This window comes from Salmo salar, chromosome ssa09 (genome assembly GCF_905237065.1).
Source record: "Salmo salar chromosome ssa09, Ssal_v3.1, whole genome shotgun sequence".
Taxonomy (NCBI): domain Eukaryota; kingdom Metazoa; phylum Chordata; class Actinopteri; order Salmoniformes; family Salmonidae; genus Salmo; species Salmo salar.
In genome coordinates this window covers 63,863,123-63,885,884 of record NC_059450.1, presented here as the reverse complement: position 1 = coordinate 63,885,884, position 22,762 = coordinate 63,863,123, and the positions used below count along the sequence as shown (strand labels likewise).

Sequence of the window (22,762 nt, the reverse complement as noted above, 5' to 3'; positions counted from 1 at the left end):
CGACATAACTTGAAATGCCGCTCAGCAAGGAAGAAGCCACTGCTCCAAAACCACCATAAAAAAGCCAGACTACTGTTTGCAACTGCACATGGGGACAAAGATCATACTTTTTGGAGAAATGTCTTCTGGTCTGATGAAACAAAAATAGAACTGTTTGACCATAATGACTATTGTTATGTTTGGAGGAAATAGGGGGATGCTTGTAAGCTGAAAAACACCATCCAAACCGTGAAGCACGGGGGTGGCATGTTGTGGGGGTGCTTTGCTGCAGGAGGGACTGGTGCACTTCACAAAATAGATGGCATCATGAGGGAGAAAATGTTGTGTATATATTGAAGCAACATCTCAAAACATCAGTCAGGAAGTTAAAGCTTGGTCGCAAATGGGTCTTCCAAATGGACAATGACCCCAAGCATACTTCCAAAGTTGTGGAAAATGGCTTAAGGACAACAAAGTCAAGGTATTGGAGTGGCCATCACAAAGACCACAAATCCTATAGAAAAGTTGTTGGCAGAACTGAAAAAGCGTGTGCGAGCAAGGAGGCCTACAAACCTGACTCAGTTACACCAGCTCTGTCAGAATGGGCCAGAATTCACCCAACTTATTGTGGGAAGCTTGTGAAAGGCTACCCGAAACGCTTGACCCAAGTTAAACAACTTAAGGGCAATGCTACCAAATATTAATTGAGTGTATGTAAACTTCTGACCCACTGGGAATGTGATGAAAGAAATAAAAGCTGAAATAAATTTGTTCTCTCTACTATTATTCTGACATTTCACATTCTTACAATAAAGTGGGGATCCTAACTGACCTAAAACAGGGAATTTTACTAGGATTAAATGTCAGGAATTGTGAAAAACTGAGTTTAAATGTATTTGGCTAAGGTGTGTGTAAACGTCCGACTTCAACTGTGCACACGCACACACACACACACACACACACACACACACACACACACACACACACACACACACACACACACACACACACACACACACAGTACCAGTCAAAAGTTTGGACACACCTACTCATTCAAGGGTTTTTCATTATTTTGACAATTTTCTACATTGTAGAATAATTGTGAAGATATCAAAACTATAAAATAACACATATGGAATCATGTAGTAAATTAAAAAAGTGTTAAACAAATCAAAATATATTTTAGATTTTAGATTCTTCAAAGTAGTCACCCTTTGCCTTGACAGCTTTGCACACACTTGGCATTCTCTCAACCAGCTTTATGAGGAATGCTTTTCCAACAGTCTTGAAGGAGTTCCCACATATGCTGAGCAATTGTTGGCTGCTTTTCCTTCACTCTGCGGTCCAATTCACCCCAAACCATCTCAATTGGGTTGCGGTCGGGTGATTGTGGAGGCCAGGTCATCTGATGCAGCACTCCCATTACTCTCCTTCTTGGTAAAATAGCCCTTACACAGCCTGGAGGTGTGTTGGGTCATTGTCCTGTTGAAAAACAAATTATAGTCCTACTAAGCGCAAACCAGATGGGATGGTGTATCACTGCAGAATGATGGAGGCCACTGTGTTCTTGGGGACCTTCAATGCTGCAGAAATATTTTGGTACCCTTTCCCAGATCTATGCTTCGACACAATCCTGTCTCGGAGCCCTATGGACAATTCCTTTGACCTCATGGCTTGGTTTTCATTCATTCAGACATGCACTGTCAACTGTGGGACCTTATATAAACAGGTGTGTGCCTATCCAAATCATGTCCAAATCAATTGAATTTGCCATAGGTAGACTCCAATCAAGTTGTAGAAACATCTCAAGGATGATCAATGGAAACAAGATGCACCTGAGCTCAATTTTGAGACTCATAGCAAAGGGTCTGAATACTTATGTAAATAAGATATTTCTGCTTGTTATTTTTAATACATTTGCAAAAATTTCTACAAACCTGTTTTTGTTTTGTCGTTATGGGGTATTGTGTGTAGATTGCTGAGGATATTATATTTTAGAATCCATATTAGAATAAGGCTGTAACGTAACAAAATGTGGGAAAAGTTCATAAACTTTGATCAGCACAAAGAACAAATCATGAGGGACATTTCTTTACAAACGCGCATCCAATCGCCTTGGTCCCTTACCCTTACTAAACCAATCACGCGCTTCAATCTGATGTGGTAGAAAAATGATGGATCTCCCTTGTGAAGCTGCCTCAGTTACAATGCTTGTGATGTAGATCTGCAGGCGCACATGCTCCCATTTCAAAACAATTTGGAGACAGTTAACCCACTGAATATACACTGGATTAATTCGAAAAATAAAAGTGTTACTTTTTTCAATGCGTGAGAAATGTGGAGAAACGTGTGGTGTGTGAAGAGGGTCAAATGCGTGTATCTCACGCTCATTGCGTGAGAGTTGTATAGCACTGATAAAATACTATTCATTTCAGTGGTGGAGGCCATGCCTGCTTGGTGGAGAATCTCTACTTTGAGAAAGTGCTGGGCGTATTGATAGTGAATTGATTGGGTTAGATTGCAGTAGCAGTCTTCAGGCTGATATCCACTGATCTTAACAATCGGAGACATTAAAACACAGTATTCTTTACTTTGTAGTAAAAAATCTGGAATTTGTGTGGTGACTTGAAATGTATATCAGTGCTGCAGTGCTCAGAGACATGAAAGCTAATATCATATTCAGATAAGATAAGCTGACATGCACAGTGAAAGGATGCTAGAGTATACAAAATGTATTGATTGGCTAGCGAGTCAGTGGGATACGGAAACACACAATGCTCACGACGTACATACCTTGAGTTTCTGGATCTTTCCGGCCAGGGAGGAGTGGGTGCCCACATGCTGGAAGAGTGAGGGTTTGAAGCGAATCCTCAGGTTGGCCTTCTGCCTGTCGCAGTGTTTCTGTGTGTGTGGCAGACGGGAGAGTTGAGAAAGAGAGAAAGAGAGAGGAGCAGAGAGAGAGAAAGAGAGTAGGAGTGTGTGGGAGTTCCACAATTTTCTGAGACTGAGACCATTTTGGCAAGTGCAATTGAAAGGCATAGTATTTATACACTACATGGCCAAAAGCATGTGGATACCCCTTCAAATTAGTGGATTCGGCTATTTCAGCCACACCCATTACTGACAGGTGTATAAAATCGAGCACACAGACATGCTATCTCCATAGACAAACGTTAGCAGTAGAATGGCCTTACCGAAGAGCTCTGTGTCTTTTAACGTGGCACCGTCATAGGATGTCACCTTTCCAACCAGTCAGTTCGTCAAACATCTGCCCTGCTAGAGCTTCCCCGGTCAACTGTAAGTACTGTTATTGTGGAAACGTCTAGGAGCAACAATGGCTCAGCCGTGAAGTGGTAAGCCACACAAGCTCACGTAACGAGACTGCCGAGTGCTGAAGCGCAAAAAAACTGTTTGTTCTCGGTTGCAACAAGTCACTACAGAGTTCCCAACTGCCTCTGGAAGCAACCTCTTGGCAGCAGCTAATGGGGATTAATAATAAATACAAATACGTCAGCACAATAACTTTGTCAGGAGCTTCAAGAAATGGGTTTCCATGGCCGCACAGCCGCACACAAGCCTAAGATCACCATGAGCAATGCCAAGCGTTGGCTGGAGTGGTGTTAAGGTTGCCGCCATTGGACTCTGGAGCAGTGGAAACGCATTCTCTGGAGTGATAAATCACGCTTCACCATCTGGCAGTCCTATGGACGAATCTGGATTTGGAGGATGCCAGGAGAACGCGACCTGCCCCAATGCATAGTGCCAACTGTAAAGTTTGTGGAAGAGGAATAATGGTCTGGGGCTGTTTTTAATGGTTCAGGCTCCTTAATTCCAGTGAAGGGAAATCTTAACGCTAAAGCATACAATGACATTCTTGACGATTCTGTGCTTCCAACTTTTTGCAACAGTTTGGGAAAGGCCCTTTCCTATTTCAACATTACATTGCCCCCGTGCACAAAGCGAGGTCCATACAGAAATGGACCGGTGTGGAAGAGCTTGACTGAACTTCACAGAGCCCTGACCTGAACTCCAGGCCTAATCGTCAACATCAGTGCCCGACCTCACTAATGCTCGTGGCTGAATGGAAGCAAGTCCCCGCAACAAGTTTCCAACATCTAGTGGAAAACCTTCCAAGAAGAGTGGAGGCTGTTATAGCAGCAGGAAGGACCAACTCCATATTAATGCCCATGATTTTGGAATGAGATGTTCAACGTCCACATACTTTGGGTCATGTAGTATATGTACAGGTAACTGCCAAAATAAAGGAAACCCCAACATCAGGTGTCTTAATAGGGTGATTGGCAACAACGTGCCACCAAAACAGCTTCAATGCACCTTGGCATAGATTCTAAAAGTGTCTGGGATGCAAACACCATTCTTCCATGAGAAATTCTATAATTTGGTGTTTTGTTGATGGTGGTGGAAAATGCCTTCTCAGGCGCCATTCCAGAATCCCCCATAAGTGTTCAATTGGGTTGAGATCTGGTGATACACACACACACAAACACATCCTTTAAATCACCTATGCTCCTTTGAGAACACTCTTTCAAATTCACTGAGATCTCTTCTTTTAGCCGTGGTAGCCAAAATATTGGTGAAATAATTGCTTAATTAACTCAGGAACCCCACCCGTTTGGAAGCACCTATTTTCAATATACTTTGGCTGCGTTTACACCGACAGACCAATTCTGATATTGTTTTCACTAATTGGTCTTTTGACCAATCAGATCAGCTTAGTGAAAAGAATATCAGAATTGGGTTGCCTGTGTCAACGCAGCCTTTGTATCCCTCATTGTTGTGTATTGATATTCTAGTTTTGTCCCTTTAGGGCAACTGTAACCCCCCCTTGCTTACCTACATTGAAATGCTTGGAATGTTCTTCCTGTGAAATGCATTAAACAACGCCCACGTTCATTTCTACTCACGTCTCATGTCCTGTCCTTATATTAGTTGTATAAGTAATACACACTCATTTACTAAAGCGTTCACTTTATTTTTGCAGTAACCTGTTGCTCCCTGCTTGGATAATCTGCAATACATCCTTCTTTCCTCCCTCCCTTGAAGTAATCACTGATTGAACATGACTGAGTCCAAAGAAAAACTTGTTTTAGGACAGTGGTTACCACACTTACCGCATCCTTCTCTGGGTTGCACACCTTGACCCACATGATGTGGTCCAGCAACCAGTCAATGGGCTTGTCCTTGTAGAACATTAGCATAAACTCCACAATCAGCGACAGGTCCAGGGACTTGAACATCTTACCTTAGGAGAGAGGATATACAACTCAATTACAATGCGTGACATCATCAAATATCGCCAAAGGTTGTTCAGGTAGTACCATGTCTGTTTCAAAATGTTTAATCATATCTTGAACCTATGGAACACTACTTGGGTTCCCAATTTCAAAATGGTCCTTAGCTATTATCCCCTGGCCCTTTGTGAAGATATGAAGGGATTGAACAGGTTTTAGAAATATGGTAGTAACTACCTTGACCTTTCAGATTTATTAGAAATGCTTAGGGGGTCGATTTGGAATTGGGTAAAAAGGAAGTATAAAGTAGAGTGTAGCAAGTTACAACGACCTAGAACGGAGGCTAAACTTAGCCAGTGTGCTCTGAAATTAAATCTGAATGACATATAAATTGCACACAGACCCTTGAGCGCTGAATTTAAATTTAACATAATTGTCAGATTAATACATTGGAGTCAATTTCACAAAGTCACCAAGTGGGTTACAAGAACAAATATTTTTTGGTCAAAACGAGGTCGCTTGCGGTCTAGAATGAGATTATTTTACAGGCGTTTAATTGTAATGCTTTGAAGCACTTCCCACCACAATGTTTTAACAGCTAGTCACCACAAAGACGGAAGATACCATTTAACCAATCACAAGATCAAAAATATCTTATTTTTCCTGGAGTATAAGAACATGATGTATGGTCTTGTTTTGTCCTCATACGAAACATAATCCAATAAAATACACACTCAGCCACCCATGCATGCACACACTGAAGTAAAAAAGTGTTCAGACTGAACACCGATCCCTCAACTCGAAGACACATCTCCTTCGTCTCTCTCTTCCTTGCCTATTACAACACAACAGAAGAGTACTCCCTCTCATCTCCCCCTCACTCTTCTTTATACCTTCTCACCTCTCTCCGTACATTAAAACACTTTTCTCTTCTCCCCCACCCTCTCGTTACACCATCTCTACTGAGATAAACACTCTTTCCTTGGCTGAGCTGTAGCATTCATCCTCCATCCTTCTCTTCCTCCCAACATGAAAAAGTATGAAAATGTATGCACTCACTACTTTAAGTCGCTCTGGATAAGAGCATCTGCTAAATTAAAACAATTCAATGGTTACGGTCTTCTCATGGTTACAGTCCTCTCTTTCTGGCCCCACACTCCAGGACCAGGGCCGTTGCCATTGTGAGGGTTACAATGCCACAGACTATGGGTTAATGAGAGAGAGGTCGAGGGGTAGAGCGTTCGAGTGAAGGAGGAGTTACAACTCATTAGAATCCCACCGAGAACGAGAGAGAGAAAGAGGTGTGGAAGGGAGGGAGGCAAGGCAGAAAGGGGAGGAGGGAGAGAGAGATGGGTAGAAACCAAAAGTGAGAAAGGGCAAGAGGGTGAGAGGTTGAGCACTCGCATAAGGGAAGGAGGTATGCAATAACTCATTTTAGACCTCACTGAAAGAGGGAGGGAAGGAAGGAGAGACAGGTGGGAGCGCGGATGGTTGGGGTAGAGAGTGAAAGTGTGAAATGTCAGGGCTCGAGTAAGGGAAGGATATATGCAATCTAACAACTCATTAGAAATCTTGCTGAGAAATGGAGGAAAGGATGGAGAGAGCGAGAGAGAGGAATAGAGAATGGGGATGAGTGGGAGGAGGGAGAGAGAGATGGGTAGAGACAGGGGGAAAGAGAGGGTGACCGGTCAGGTGGTCATGTGAGAGGAGTTAGGACCTGCTGGGGGGAGAGGGGGAGTGAGAGATAGAGTAAGATAGAGAAAGATAAGTAGAGAGCGAGAGCGAGAGAGCGAGAGAGAGGCAAAAATATATGGCTAACATTCATTACTGGCCTGATGAGGGGGGAGAGAAGGGAGGTGGGATGCTGTAAGAAAGGTGTATGCTTGTGTGGAAGGGGGTGAGGGGGGTGAGAGTGAATGAATGAGAAATAGAAGGACTAGAGAACAAAGTCAAATCAAATGTATTTGTCACATGCGCCGAATACAACAGACCTTACCGTGAAATGCTTACTTTAAAGCCCTTAACCAACAATGCTGTTTTAAGAGAATAGAGTTAAGAAAATATTTACTAAATAAGCTAAAGTAAAAAAAACAAATTAAAATAACAATACTGAGGCTATATACAGGGGGTACCTGTACCGAGTCAATGTGCGGGGGTACAGCTTAGCGAGTGGCAGCAGTGTAAAAAACTAAAGGGGGTGGGGTCAATGCAAATAATCCAGGTCGCCATTTGATTAATTGTTAAGCAATCTTACGGCTTGGGGGTAGAAGCTGTTAAGGAGCCTTTTGGACATAGACTTGGTGCTCCGGTAACGCTTCTCGTGTGGTAGGACTTGGGTGACACCGCCTAGTATATACAGTTGAAGTCGGAAGTTTACATACAGTGGGGGAAAAAAGTATTCGATCCCCTGCTGATTTTGTACGTTTGCCCACTGACGAAGAAAGGATCAGTCTATAATTTTAATGGTAGGTTTATTTGAACAGTGAGAGACAGAATAACAACAAAAATATCCAGAAAAACGCATGTCAGAAATGTTATAAATTGATTTGCATTTTAATGAGGGAAATAAGTATTTGACCCCCTCTCAATCAGAAAGATTTCTGGCTCCCAGGTGTCTTTTATACAGGTAATGAGCTGAGATTAGGAGAACACCCTTAAAGGGAGTGCGCCTAACTGCAGCTTGTTACCTGTAAAAAAAGACACCTGTCCACAGAAGCAAGCAATCAATCAATCAGATTCCAAAAGACCAAAGAGCGCTCCAAGGATGTCAGGGACAAGAATGTAGACCTACACAAGGCTGGAATGGGCTACAAGACCATCGCCAAGCAGCTTGGTGAGAAAGTGACAACATTTGTTGCGATTATTCGCAAATGGAAGAAACACAAAAGAACTGTCAATATCCCTCGGCCTGGGGCTCCATGCAATATCTCACCTCGTGGAGTTGCAATGATCATGAGAACGGTGAGGAATCAGCCCAGAACTACACGGGAGGATCTTGTCAATGATCTCAAGGCAGCTGGGACCATAGTCACCAAGAAAACAATTGGTAACACACTACGCCGTGAAGGACTGAAATCCTGCAGCGCCCGCAAGGTCCCCCTGTTCAAGAATACATATACAGGCCCGTCTGAAGTCTGGCAATGAACATCTGAATGACTCAGACGACAACTGGTGAAAGTGTTGTGGTCAGATGAGACCAAAATGGAGCTCTTTGACATAAACTCAACTCGCCGTGTTTGGAGGAGGAATGCTGCCTATGACCCCAAGAACACCATCTCCACCGTCAAACATGGAGGTGGAAAAGGGGACAGGACAACTTCACCGCATCAAAGGGACGATGGACGGGGCCATGTACCGTCAAATCTTGGGTGAGAACCTCCTTCCCTCAGCCAGGGCATTGAAAATGGGTCGTGGATGGGTATTCCAGCATGACAATGACCCAAAACACACGGCCAAGGCAACAAAGGAGTGGCTCAAGAAGAAGCACATTAAGGTCCTGGAGTGGCCTAGCCAGTCTCCAGACCTTAATCCCATAGAAAATCTGAGAAGGGAGCTGAAGGTTCGAGTTGCCAAATGTCAGCCTCGAAACCTTAATGACTTGGAGAAGATCTACAAAGAGGAGTGGGACAAAATCCCTCCTGAGATGTGTGCAAACCTGGTGGCCAACTACAAGAAACGTCTGACCTCTGTGATTGCCATCAAGGGTTTTGCCACCAAGTACTAAGTCATGTTTTGCAGAGGGGTCAAATACTTATTTCCCTCATTAAAATGCTAATCATTTTATAACATTTTTGACATGCATTTTTCTGGATTATTTTGTTATTCTGTCTCTCACTGTTCAAATAAACGTACTATTAAAAGTGGGCAAACGTACAAAATCAGCAGGGGATCAAATACTTTTTCCCCCCACTGTACACTTAGGTTGGAGTCATTAAAAATAGTTTTTCAACCACTCCACACATTTCTTGTTAACAAACGATAGATTTGGCAAGTCAGTTGTGTCATGAACAAAGTAGATGTCCTAAGTCATTTTTCCAACAATTGTTTACAGACGGATTATTTCACAATTCCAGTGGGTCAGAAGTTAATATACACTAAGTTGACTGTGCCTTTAAACGAGCGGAAATGGAGGAAAACTCGCCTCCCTGCGGACCTGGCATCCTTTCACTCACTCCTCTCTACATTCTCCTCTTCTGTCTCTGCTGCTAAAGCCACTTTCTACCACTCTAAATTCCAAGCATCTGCCTCTAACCCTAGGAAGCTCTTTGCTACCTTCTCCTCCCTCCTGAATCCTCCTTCCCCTCCCCCCCCCTCCTCCCTCTCTGCGGATGACTTCGTCAACCATTTTGAAAAGAAGGTTGACGATATCCGATCCTCGTTTGCTAAGTCAAACGACACCGCTGGTCCTGCTCACACTGCCCTACCCTGTGCTTTGACCTCTTTCTCCCCTCTCTCTCCAGATGAAATCTCGCGTCTTGTGACGGCCGGCCGCCCAACAACCTGCCCACTTGAACCTATCCCCTCCTCTCTTCTCCAGACCATTTCCGGAGACCTTCTCCCCTTCCTCACCTTGCTCATCAACTCATCCTTGACCGCTGGCTACGTCCCTTCCGTCTTCAAGAGAGCGAGAGTTGCACCCCTTCTGAAAAAAACCTACACTCGATCCCTCCGATGTCAACAACTACAGACCAGTATCCCTTCTTTCTTTTCTCTCCAAAACTCTTGAACGTGCCGTCCTTGGCCAGCTCTCCTGCTATCTCTCTCAGAATGACCTTCTTGATCCTAATCAGTCAGGTTTCAAGACTGGGCATTCAACTGAGACTGCTCTTCTCTGTGTCACGGAGGCTCTCCGCACTGCTAAAGCTAACTCTCTCTCCTCTGCTCTCATACTTCTAGACCTATCTGCTGCTTTTGATACTGTGAACCATCAGATCCTCCTCTCCACCCTCTCCGAGTTGGGCATCTCCGGCGCGGCCCACGCTTGGATTGCGTCCTACCTGACAGGTCGCTCCTACCAGGTGGCGTGGCGAGAATCTGTCTCCGCACCATGCGCTCTCACCACTGGTGTCCCCCAGGGCTCTGTTCTAGGCCCTCTCCTATTCTCGCTATACACCAAGTCACTTGGCTCTGTCATATCCTCACATGGTCTCTCCTATCATTGCTATGCAGACGACACACAATTAATCTTCTCCTTTCCCCCTTCTGATAACCAGGCGGCGAATCGCATCTCTGCATGTCTGTCAGACATATCAGTGTGGATGACGGATCACCAGCTCAAGCTGAACCTCGGCAAGACGGAGCTGCTCTTCCTCCCGGGGAAGGACTGCCCGTTCCATGATCTCGCCATCACGGTTGACAACTCCCTTGTGTCCTCCTCCCAGAGTGCTAAGAACCTTGGCGTGATCCTGGACAACACCCTGTCGTTCTCCACTAACATCAAGGCGGTGACACGATCCTGTAGGTTCATGCTCCACAACATTCGCAGAGTACGACCCTGCCTCACACAGGAAGCGGCGCAGGTCCTAATCCAGGCACTTGTCATCTCCCGTCTGGATTACTGCAACTCGCTGTTGGCTGGGCTCCCTGCCTGTGCCATTAAACCCCTACAACTCATGCAGAACGCCGCAGCCCGTCTGGTGTTCAACCTTCCCAAGTTCTCTCACGTCACCCCGCTCCTCCGCTCTCTCCACTGGCTTCCAGTTGAAGCTCGCATCCGCTACAAGACCATGGTGATTGCCTACGGAGCTGTGAAGGGAACGGCACCTCCATACCTTCAGGCTCTGATCAGGCCCTACACCCAAACAAGGGCACTGCGTTCATCCACCACTGGCCTGCTGGCCCCCCTACCTCTGAGGAAGCACAGTTCCCGCTCAGCTCAGTCAAAACTGAGCTCGCTGCTCTGGCACCCCAATGGTGGAACAAGCTCCCTCACGACGCCAGGACAGCGGAGTCAATCACCACCTTCCGGAGACACCTGAAACCCCACCTCTTTAAGGAATACCTAGGATAGGATAAAGTAATCCTTCTAACCCCCCCCCTTAAAAGTATTTAGATGCACTACTGTAAAGTGGTTGTTCCACTGGATATCATAAGGTGAATGCACCATTTTGTAAGTCGCTCTGGATAAGAGCGTCTGCTAAATGACTTAAATGTAAATGTAAACAGTTTGTAAAATTCCAGAAAATGATGTCATGACTTTAGAAGCTTCTGATATGCTAATTGACATCATTTGAGCAAATTGGAGGTGTACCTGTGGATGTATTTCAAGGCCTACCTTCAAACTCAATTCCTCTTTGCTTGACATCATGAGAAAATCTAAAGAAATCAGCCAAGACCTCAGAAAATAAATTGTAGACCTCCACAAGTCTGGTTCATCCTTGGGAGCAATTTACAAATGCCTGAACGTACCACGTTCATTTGTACAAACAGTAGTACTCAAGTATAAACACCATGGTACCACGCAGCCATCAAGCCAGCAGCATACCACCCTGCATCCCACTGCTGGCTTGCTTCTGAAGCTAAGCAGGGTTGGTCCTGGTCAGTCCCTGGATGGGAGAACCGATGCTGCTGGAAGTGGTGTTGGAGGGCCAGAAGGAGGCACTCTTTCCTCTGGTCTTAAAAATATCCCAATGCCCCAGGGCAGTGATTGGGGACACTGCCCTGTGTAGGGTGCTGTCTTACGGATGGGACATTAAACGGGTGTCCTGACTCTCTGAGGTCATTAAAGATCCCATTGCACTTATCGTAAGAGTAGGGTGTTAACCCTGGTGTCCTGGCTAAATTCCCAATCTGGCCCTCATACCATCACAGCTGTCTAATCATCCCCAGCTTACAATTGGCTCATCCATCCCCCTCCTCTCCCCTGAAACTATTCCCCAAGTCATTGCTGTAAATGAGAATGTGTTCTCAGTCAACATACCTGGTAAAATAACAGTAAAAGGAAGGAGAAGCATTCTGTCTCCTAGAGATGACTGTACTTTACTGCGAAAAGTGCACATCAATTCCAGAACAGCAAAAGACCTTGTGAAGATGCTGGAGGAAACAGGTACAAAAGAATCTATATCCACAGTAAAACTAGTCCTATATCAACCTAATCTGAAAGGCCGCTCAGCAAGGAAGAAGCCACTGCTCCAAAACTGCCATATAAAAGCCAGACTACGGTTTGCAACTGCACATGGGGACAAAGATTGTACATTTTGGAAAAATGTCCTCTGGTTTGATAAAAATAGAACTATTTGGCCATAATGACCATCGTTATGTTTGGAGGAAAAAGGGGGATGCTTGCAAGCCGAAGAACACCTTCCCAACCGTAAAGCATGGGGGTGGCAGCATCATGTTGTGGGGCTGCTTTGCTGCAGGAGGGACTGGTGCACTTCACAAAATAGATGGCATCATGAGGGAGGGAAATTATGTGGATATATTGAAGCAACATCTCAGGACATCAGTCAGGATGTTAAAGCTTGGTCGTAAATGGGTCTTCCAAATGGACAATGACCCCAAGCATACTTCCAAAGTTGTGGCAAAATGGCTTAAGGACAACAAAGTCAAGGTGGCCATCAAAAAGCCCTGACCTCAATCCTACAGAACATTGGTGGGCAGAACCGAAAAAGTGTGTGCGAGCAAGGAGGCCTACAAACCTGACTCAGTTACACCAGCTCTGTCTGGAGGAATGGGCCAAAATTCACCCAACTTATTGTGGAAGGCTACTCAAAACATTTGACCCAAGTTAAACAATGTAAAGGCAATGCTACCAAAAACTAAATGAGTACATGTAAACTTCTGACCCACCGGGAATGCAATGAAAGAAATAAAAGCTGAAATAAATCCTTCTCTCTGCTACTATTCTGACATTTCACATTCTTACAATAACGTGGTGATCCTAATTGACTTAAGACAGGGAATTTTTACTAGGATTAAATGTCAGTAATTGTGAAAAACTGAGTTTAAATGTATTTGGCTAAGGTGCATGTAAACTTCCGACTTCAACTGAAAGTACTGGAAACAATAGAACACTATGAAATATCGGGAAAACCAGGCCTGGTTTTCATAGCTGACTTTGAAAAGTATTTCGATAACTGGGAGTTTTTACTGGATTAAATGTCAGGAATTGTGAAAAACTGAGTTTAAATTTGGCTAAGGTGTACGTAAACTTCCGACTTCAACTGTAGGTCCTTGATGGCAGGAAGCTTGGTCCCAGTGATGTACTGGGCTGTACGCACTACCCTCTGTGGCGCCTTATGCTCGGATTCCGAACAGTTGCCATACACCTCTCAATGGTGTAGCTGTGGAATTTTTAGGATCTAGGGACCAATGCCAAAACTTTTCAGTCTCCTTAGGGGAAAAGGCGTTTCTTGGTGTTTTTGGACCATGATAGTTTGTTGGTGATGTGGACACAAAGGAACTTGAAACTGTCGACCCGCTCCACTACAGCCCCGTCAATGTGAATCGGGCATGTTCGGCCCTCCTTTTCCTTTGTCTTGCCCTTGTTGAGGTAGAGGTTGTTGTCCTGGCACCACAATGCCAGGTCTCTGACCTACTCCCTATAGGCTGTCTCATCGTTGTCGGTGGTCAGGCCTACCACAGTTGTGTCGTCAGAAAACTTAATGATGGTGTTGGACTCATGCTTGGCCACGCAGTCGTGGGTGAACAGGGAGTACAGGAGGGTACTAAGCATGCACCCCTGAGGGGCCCCAGTGTTGAGGATCAGCGTGGCAAATGTGTTGTTGCCTACCCTTACCACCTGGGGGCGGCCTGTCAGGTAGTCCAGGATCCAGTTGCAGATGGAGGTGTTTAGTCCCAGGGTCCTTAGCTTAGGGATGAACTTGGGTCTAGTGTTTCCGGGATGATGGTGTTGATGTGAGCCATGACCAGACTTTCAAAGCACTTAAACACAAAAGTGTGTGTTTAAGTGAGTGTGAGCTGTGTCTTTCATTCTCCCACTCCCCACTCTCTTTTCCTCTCACCCATCCACACCACACATGCAAATATTGCCATCAGGTGGTGGATAGACATTCTTCTGTGTGTGTGTGTGTGTGTGTGTGTGTGTGTGTGTGTGTGTGTGTGTGTGTGTGTATATGTGTGTTTAACATTTAACCTTGAGCATTGTCTTATAAGGTACACACCATAACTTCAATGCTGAGTGTACAAAATGGCCTGTGAATGCGGTCTTATAAGACAATGCATAAGGTTAAATGATAAAAGCATAACATTCAATTTCCATTTTATAGAGAGCCATTTAACAATCTGTCCTCTTGGGGATTTCCCGTAGCCACGAGGATAGTAATAAAAACCCACATGTACTCACGCACACACACCAGTCTCAACAGTGAAATGTCCAGCCCCAGTCAATGATACAGTTAAATTGAAGCCAATATTGTAGAAAATTGAAAAAGTCCCCACAAGAATAGTAAAACAGTGAAAGTTCTCTCTTGTGGGGACATTTCCCACATCCCCACTAGGACAAAGGCTATTTTAAGCTTAGTGGTTAAGTTTAGGAGTTACATGCTGACCACACCACTCGCATTGCGTGCGCAAGCGTTGCAAAGTGAATGTACACATACATGTTATTCAATCATTTCATCTAAACTCTCTACACTGCTCTCGCGCGTCTGCGTAGCCAGGCTCTAAAATACAACTTGGTTCTATTTTTGATGCTTGGCGCGCTGCAAGTTCCGCCTCTCCTATCTCCGCATTGGTTTTTCGGAGCATATAGCCACATGGGTGATTGAAGGATGAACTGAGGTCCACACTCCAGTCAAGTTGGTGGTGGTAATGCACCTTAAAGTTGGTTGCCAACCGAGATATAAAGTACACAGAAAAAGAAGAAGACTACTACTGAAGGAGGAGAAATAACTAGAACCAATTAGTTTCCCATATTATTTGTGGATGTCGGCGTAGAGAACACACAATTTTGTGTGACTCATATCGTGGACTTTTTTTTTGGAAGAAGCTAGCTAGCTAACGAAGAACAACAAAGAATATCTAGTTAACAGAAGAAAGAAAGAGAAAATCAGGACAGAAGAAAAAGGATATCAAAGTGAAACAGTTTTCTAAAGACACAAGAGACAATAATACAAGAAACAACACTTCTGTAGCTTGTCAACTATGTGTCTGTCTATCCCTGTTCTCTCCCCTCTGCACAGGCCATACAAACGCTTCACACCGCGTGGCCGCTGCCACTCTAACCTGGTGGTCCCAGCGCGCACGACCCACGTGGAGTTCCAGGTCTCCGGCAGCCTCTGGAACTGCCGGTCTGCAGCCAACAAGGCTGAGTTCATCTCAGCCTATGCTACCCTCCAGTCCCTAGACTTCCTGGCGCTGACGGAAACATGGATTACCACAGATAACACTGCTACTCCTACTGCTCTCTCTTCGTCTGCCCACGTGTTCTCGCATACCCCTAGAGCATCGAGCCAGCAGGGTGGTGGCACTGGAATCCTCATCTCTCCCAAGTGGACATTCTCTCTTTCTCCCCTGACCCATCTGTCTATCTCCTCATTTGAATTCCATGCTGTCACAGTTACCAGCCCTTTCAAGCTTAACATCCTTATCATTTATCGCCCTCCAGGTTCCCTTGGAGAGTTCATCAATGAGCTTGACGCCTTGATAAGTTCCTTTCCTGAGGATGGCTCACCTCTCACAGTTCTGGGTGACTTTAACCTCCCCACGTCTACCTTTGACTCATTCCTCTCTGCCTCCTTCTTTCCACTCCTCTCCTCTTTTGACCTCACCCTCTCACCTTCCCCCCCTACTCACAAGGCAGGCAATATGCTTGACCTCATCTTTACTAGATGCTGTTCTTCCACTAATCTTATTGCAACTCCCCTCCAAATCTCCGACCACTACCTTGTATCCTTTTCCCTCTTGCTCTCATCCAACACTTCTCACTCTGCCCCTACTCGGATGGTATTGCGCCGTCCCAACCTTCGCTCTCTCTCTCCCGCTACTCTCTCCTCTTCCATCCTATCATCTCTTCCCTCTGCTCAAACCTTCTCCAACCTATCTCCTGATTCTGCCTCCTCAACCCTCCTCTCCTCCCTTTCTGCATCCTTTGATTTTCTCTGTCCCCTATCCTCCAGGCCGGCTCGGTCCTACCCTCCTGCTCCGTGGCTCGACGACTCACTACGAGCTCACAGAACAGGGCTCCGGGCAGCCGAGCGGAAATGGAGGAAAACTCCGCCTCCCCTGCGGACCTGGCATCCTTTCACTCCCTCCTCTCTACATTCTCCTCTTCTGTCTCTGCTGCTAAAGCCACTTTCTACCACTCTAAATGCCAAGCATCTGCCTCTAACCCTAGGAAGCTCTTTGCTACCTTCTCCTCCCTCCTGAATCCTCCTCCCCCTCCCCCCCCCCTCCTCCCTCTCTGCGGATGACTTCGTCAACCATTTTGAAAAGAAGGTTGACGATATCCGATCCTCGTTTGCTAAGTCAAACGACACCGCTGGTCCTGCTCACACTGCCCTACCCTGTGCTTTGACCTCTTTCTCCCCTCTCTCTCCAGATGAAATCTCGCGTCTTGTGACGGCCGGCCGCCCAACAACCTGCCCACTTGACCCTATCCCCTCCTCTCTTCTCCAGACCATTTCCGGAGACCTTCTCCCCTTCCTCACCTCGCTCATCAACTCATCCTTGACCGCTGGCTACGTCCCTTCCGTCTTCAAGAGAGCGAGAGTTGCACCCCTTCTGAAAAAAACCTACACTCGATCCCTCCGATGTCAACAACTACAGACCAGTATCCCTTCTTTCTTTTCTCTCCAAAACTCTTGAACGTGCCGTCCTTGGCCAGCTCTCCTGCTATCTCTCTCAGAATGACCTTCTTGATCCTAATCAGTCAGGTTTCAAGACTGGGCATTCAACTGAGACTGCTCTTCTCTGTGTCACGGAGGCTCTCCGCACTGCTAAAGCTAACTCTCTCTCCTCTGCTCTCATCCTTCTAGACCTATCTGCTGCCTTTGATACTGTGAACCATCAGATCCTCCTCTCCACCCTCTCCGAGTTGGGCATCTCCGGCGCGGCCCACGCTTGGATTGCGTCCTACCTGACAGGTCGCTCCTACCAGGTGGCGTGGCGAGAATCTGTCTCCGCACCATGCGCTCTCACCACTGGTGTCCCCCAGGGCTCTGTTCTAGGCCCTCTCCTATTCTCGCTATACACCAAGTCACTTGGCACTGTCATATCCTCACATGGTCTCTCCTATCATTGCTATGCAGACGACACACAATTAATCTTCTCCTTTCCCCCTTCTGATAACCAGGCGGCGAATCGCATCTCTGCATGTCTGTCAGACATATCAGTGTGGATGACGGATCACCACCTCAAGCTGAACCTCGGCAAGACGGAGCTGCTCTTCCTCCCGGGGAAGGACTGCCCGTTCCATGATCTCGCCATCACGGTTGACAACTCCCTTGTGTCCTCCTCCCAGAGTGCTAAGAACCTTGGCGTGATCCTGGACAACACCCTGTCGTTCTCCACTAACATCAAGGCGGTGACCCGATCCTGTAGGTTCATGCTCTACAACATTCGCAGAGTACGACCCTGCCTCACACAGGAAGCGGCGCAGGCCATAATCCAGGCACTTGTCATCTCCCGTCTGGATTACTGCAACTCGCTGTTGGCTGGGCTCCCTGCCTGTGCCATTAAACCCCTACAACTCATCCAGAACGCCGCAGCCCGTCTGGTGTTCATCCTTCCCAAGTTCTCTCACGTCACCCCGCTCCTCCGCTCTCTCCACTGGCTTCCAGTTGAAGCTCGCATCCGCTACAAGACCATGGTGATTGCCTACGGAGCTGTGAAGGGAACGGCACCTCCATACCTTCAGGCTCTGATCAGGCCCTACACCCAAACAAGGGCACTGCGTTCATCCACCTCTGGCCTGCTGGTCCCCCTACCTCTGAGGAAGCACAGTTCCCGCTCAGCCCAGTCAAAACTGTTCTCTGCTCTGGCACCCCAATGGTGGAACAAGCTCCCTCACAACGCCAGGACAGCGGAGTCAATCACCACCTTCCGGAGACACCTGAAACCCCACCTCTTTAAGGAATACCTAGGATAGGATAAAGTAATCCTTCTAACCCCCCCCCTTAAAAGATTTAGATGCACTATTGTAAAGTGGTTGTTCCACTGGATATCATAAGGTGAATGCACCAATTTGTAAGTCGCTCTGGATAAGAGCGTCTGCTAAATGACTTAAATGTAAATGTAATGTAAATGTGGAAATTACCACGAGAGACACCTGACGTCAATATTAAATTGAATCATTCTTTATTATCAGCAAGCTGGAGAGCTTCCAGTCAAACTTAGATGCATAAAGTACCGGTCTGAAGTGGGACTGTTGGGGATGTCCCATTAGTACTCTCATATACTGCTTATACAGACAAGTTATATTTGCATGATTTACATGATTAATTATTCATAATTAATAAATCATTCACTTTTGGTTCATGCATGTGACCGACCAATACCTCACGTGGCCTCTTCTCACCAAGCTGAGACCTTGAAACTGAGACACCCCTTTCGGTTCTCAAAACAATGTTCTGGGTCTACTGCCAAATTACAGATACTAATAGTGGGGATTCCTCCCAGGCACGATCAATCAGTGACATGCATGAACCCAGTCGAATGGGTTATTAGAAAAGCACCAACATAAAATTTTCCTTCACCCTCAAAATGGGTCAGAATTCTACAAAAGGACCTTGTGTATTTCAGGTAAAATAACAACCCAATGTTTATATCCCAGGACAATTACCTAGCAACAGCAAGCTAGCTAGCTAAATGTCCATGAATGTTTATTGAGTTCCAACCTGTCCCCAAATTAATATAGTTGGTTCAGAGTTTTGATATTTCAACCTGCGTGTCTGGATCGTGTCTGTTGTAGATGAACAAATCAACATTTGCGAGATGGCGCAAGCGAGTGCCCGGGCTAGACAGTATGTTAGGGTAAGGAAAAATTTGATTTTTAATACAAAATAGACTTTAGGTCCTCAGGAGGATAGCAAAACATATAGTGTGTGGGCTTGGATTACTGTGTGTGTGTGTGTGTGTGTGTGTGTGTGTGTGTGTGTGTGGGGTCTGTAGAAAGAGCACCAGTGCCATATAAACACTTTTTTATTTATTTCAATGTTTTTATGAATATCTCTTGTAACAACAGAGTAAACCAATTTGTAATACCTACCTACAGTATAAAAAAATAGGGCAATATCCTCTTTCTAATGATATAAACTTTATTTCTCAACTCCTAATATTGAGCAAATCACACTTGCACCTTCGGAAAGTATTCAAACCCCTTAACTTTTTGCACATTGTTACGTTACAGCCTTATTTTAAAATGGATTAAATAAAACATTTTCCTCATCAATCTACACACAAAACATTTTTTTTAGCAAATGTATAAAAAAAATAAAATGGAATATCACATCTACAAAAATATTCAGAACCTTTACTCAGTACTTTGTTGAAGCACCTTTGGCAGCGATTACAGCCTCGAGTCTTCTTGGGTATAATGCTACAAGCATGAAACACCTGTATGTGGGGAGTTTCACCCATTATTCTCTGCAGATCCTCTCAAGCTCTGTCAGGTTGGATGGGGAGCGTCGCTGCACAGCTGTTTTCAGGTCTCACCAGAGGTGATCGATCGGGTTCAAGTTCGGGCTCTGGCTGGGCCACTCAAGGACATTCACTTCTGTGGTGTCTTGGCTGTGTGCTTAGGGTCTCTCTGTACTTTGCTCCGTTCATATTTCCCTCAATCCTGACTAATCTCCCAGACTATGCCGCTGAAAAACATCCCCACAACATGATGCTGCCACCACCATGCTTCACCGTAGGGATGTGGTGCCAGCTTTTGTTCTGACGTGACGCTTGGCATTCAGGCCATAGAGTTCAATCTTGGTTTCATCAGACTCCTGTTTCTCATGATCTGAGAGTCCTTTAGGTGTCTTTTGTCAAACTCCAAGCGAGCTGTCATGTGCCTTTTAACTGAAGAGTGGCTTCCGTCTGGGCACTCTACCATAAAGGCCTGATTGGTGGAGTTCTGCAGAGATGGTTGTCCTTCTGAAAGGTTTTCCTATCCACAGAGGAACTCTGGAGCTCTGTCTGAGTAACCATTTGTTTCTTGGTCACCTCCCTGACCAAGGACCTTCTCCCCCGTTTGCTCAGTTTGGCCGGGCGGCCAGCTCTAAGAAGAGTCTTGGTGGTATGTACCCTTCGCCAGATCTGTGCCTCGACACAGTCCTGTCTCGGAGCTATACGTACAATTCCTTCAAATTCATGGCTTGGTTTTTACTCTGACATGCAGTGTCAAATGTGGGACCTTATATAGAGAGGTGTGTGCCTTTTCAAATCAATACCAATCAATTGAATTTACCACAGGTGAACTACAACCAAGTTGTAGAAAGATTTCAAGGATGATCAATGGAAACAGGATGCACCTGAGCTCAATTTTGAGTCTCATAGCAAAGGGTCTGAATACTTACAGTTGAAGCCAGAAGTTTACATACACTTAGGTTGGAGTCATTAAAACTCGTTTTTCAACCACTCCACAAATTTCTTGTTAACAAACTATAGTTTTGGCAAGTCGGTTAGGACATCTACTTTGCGCATGACACAAGTCATTTTTCCAACAATTGTTTACAGATTATTTCACTTATAATTCACTATATCACAATTCCAGCGGGTCAGAAGTTTACATACACTAAGTTGACTGTGCCTTTAAACAGCTTGGGAAATTCCAGAAAATTATGTCATGGCTTTAGAAGCTTCTGAAAACTTATTCTGGGAAACTTGTGGAAGGCCACCCGAAACGTTTGACCCAAGTTAAACAATTTAAAGGCAATGCTACCAAATACTAATTGAGTGTATGTAAACTTCTGACCCACTGGGAATGCGATGAAAGAAATAAAAGCTGAAATAAATAATTCTCTCTGCTACTATTCTGACATTTCACATTCCTAAAATAAAGTGGGGATCCTAACTGACCTAAGACAGGGAATTTTTACTGGGATTAAATGTCAGGAATTGTGAAAAACTGAGTTTAAATGTATTTGGCTAAGGTGTATGTAAACCTCTGACTTCAACTGTATGTAAATAAGGTATCTGTTTTAAATGTTTAATAAATGTGCAAAGAATTCTAAAAACCTGTTTTTGCGTTGTCATTATGGGGTAATCAGCTAAAGAGCTGCTATTAGCGACCATGTGTTTGGAGTAGGGCTGGCAGAATTATCATGTAATATTCGTCATAATACATTCATTTTAGGAGTTTACCCAATAAATATAGTTTACCAAACAGCAGTTTTCTATTTTTATATGAAGTGGGTAAAGATAGTAATCATTTTACAAGCAGAATGGCACGGTTGGGGGGAGAAGCTTCATTTCCGAGAGTTCGAAGCGGTAAAAAAACGTTTGTTTTTGAGACGGGGGTTTCACCAAAGCTGTGTTGTATTCATTAAGCATGCCGTAGATCATTCTCAGAGATGCTTTGTGATGCATCACAAGCTCAACAAAAAAAATTCTACAAAAATGTCCCTTGGCAAGAAAAGGTTGAAGACCACTGGCATAAAACAACCATTCCATTTCTAGGAAGTTTTAGGGCTGTTATCTCATATTTAGTAGATATACGTACCAGATGTATCTGTTAGTTACACAGCTACTGAGAGAGAAATACAGAGGAAAGGGATATAGAGAAGGAGAGAGATGGGTGGGAGAGGGAAATGGAGAGAGAGAGAGAGACAGACGGCGAGATAGTCCACAGGGTGCACTGGTAAGATATGCACCCAGGTGCATCTTGGGTAAAGAGTGAGTGGCCACTAGATGAGTTTATCATCAGTATTCACCTATCTGCCTATTCACCCTCCACTGCCTCCAAATGACTCCCTCACTACCTCGTTTCCCCTCATCTCGCACCTCTCTTTCTCTCCCTCCAACCATCTATTGCATGCATACGCACACACAGACACGCACTCTTGCACTTTCAGACAGGGGAACACACACTTAAAAAAGACACAAGGACACTTATGTGTGTGCACATACTCGCACCCAGAAGCAGGAAAGCAGACAGGCACACATGCACACATATTCAGACCCCTTTGATTTTTTCACATTTTATTGTGTTACAAAGGGGGATTCAAATTGATTTAATAGTATATTTTGGGGTCAAAAATCTACACAAAATACTCCAATGTCAAAGAGTCCTAAAAATGAAATACCTCAAATACAGTCATTGCATAAGTATTCATCTCAAATCAAATCATATTTTATTGGTCGCATACACATATTTAGCAGATATTATTGCGGGTATAGCGAAATGCTTGTGCAGTAATATCTACTGTAACAATTCACAACAATACACACAAATATAAAAGTACAAAAATCGTATTAAGAAATATATCATATTTGGACGAGGAAATGTCGGAGTCTGGAGTATAAATACAGTATATATTTATAGATATATATACACTCACACACTGTAGTTGGTGTTGATTTTAGTTTACCTAAATTTCAGAGAAATCTGAGTTTTCTACGGCGCTACAGCAGACGGAAAAAAC

The 22,762-nt window shown here is 44.9% G+C and overlaps 1 protein-coding gene across 1 annotated transcript in view; it reads right to left on the bottom strand.

The window, feature by feature from the left end:
* Positions 1-22,762, bottom strand: part of mgat4b (alpha-1,3-mannosyl-glycoprotein 4-beta-N-acetylglucosaminyltransferase B) — a 237,419-nt gene that overhangs the window by 26,293 nt on the left and 188,364 nt on the right. Inside the window, exons 9-10 of the mRNA XM_045723878.1 lie at positions 5,112-5,242; positions 2,773-2,880 (exon numbers count right to left, since the gene is read on the bottom strand). Of these exons, the coding sequence (XP_045579834.1) occupies positions 2,773-2,880; positions 5,112-5,242 (239 nt within the window). The remainder of the gene's footprint in view (positions 1-2,772; positions 2,881-5,111; positions 5,243-22,762) is intronic.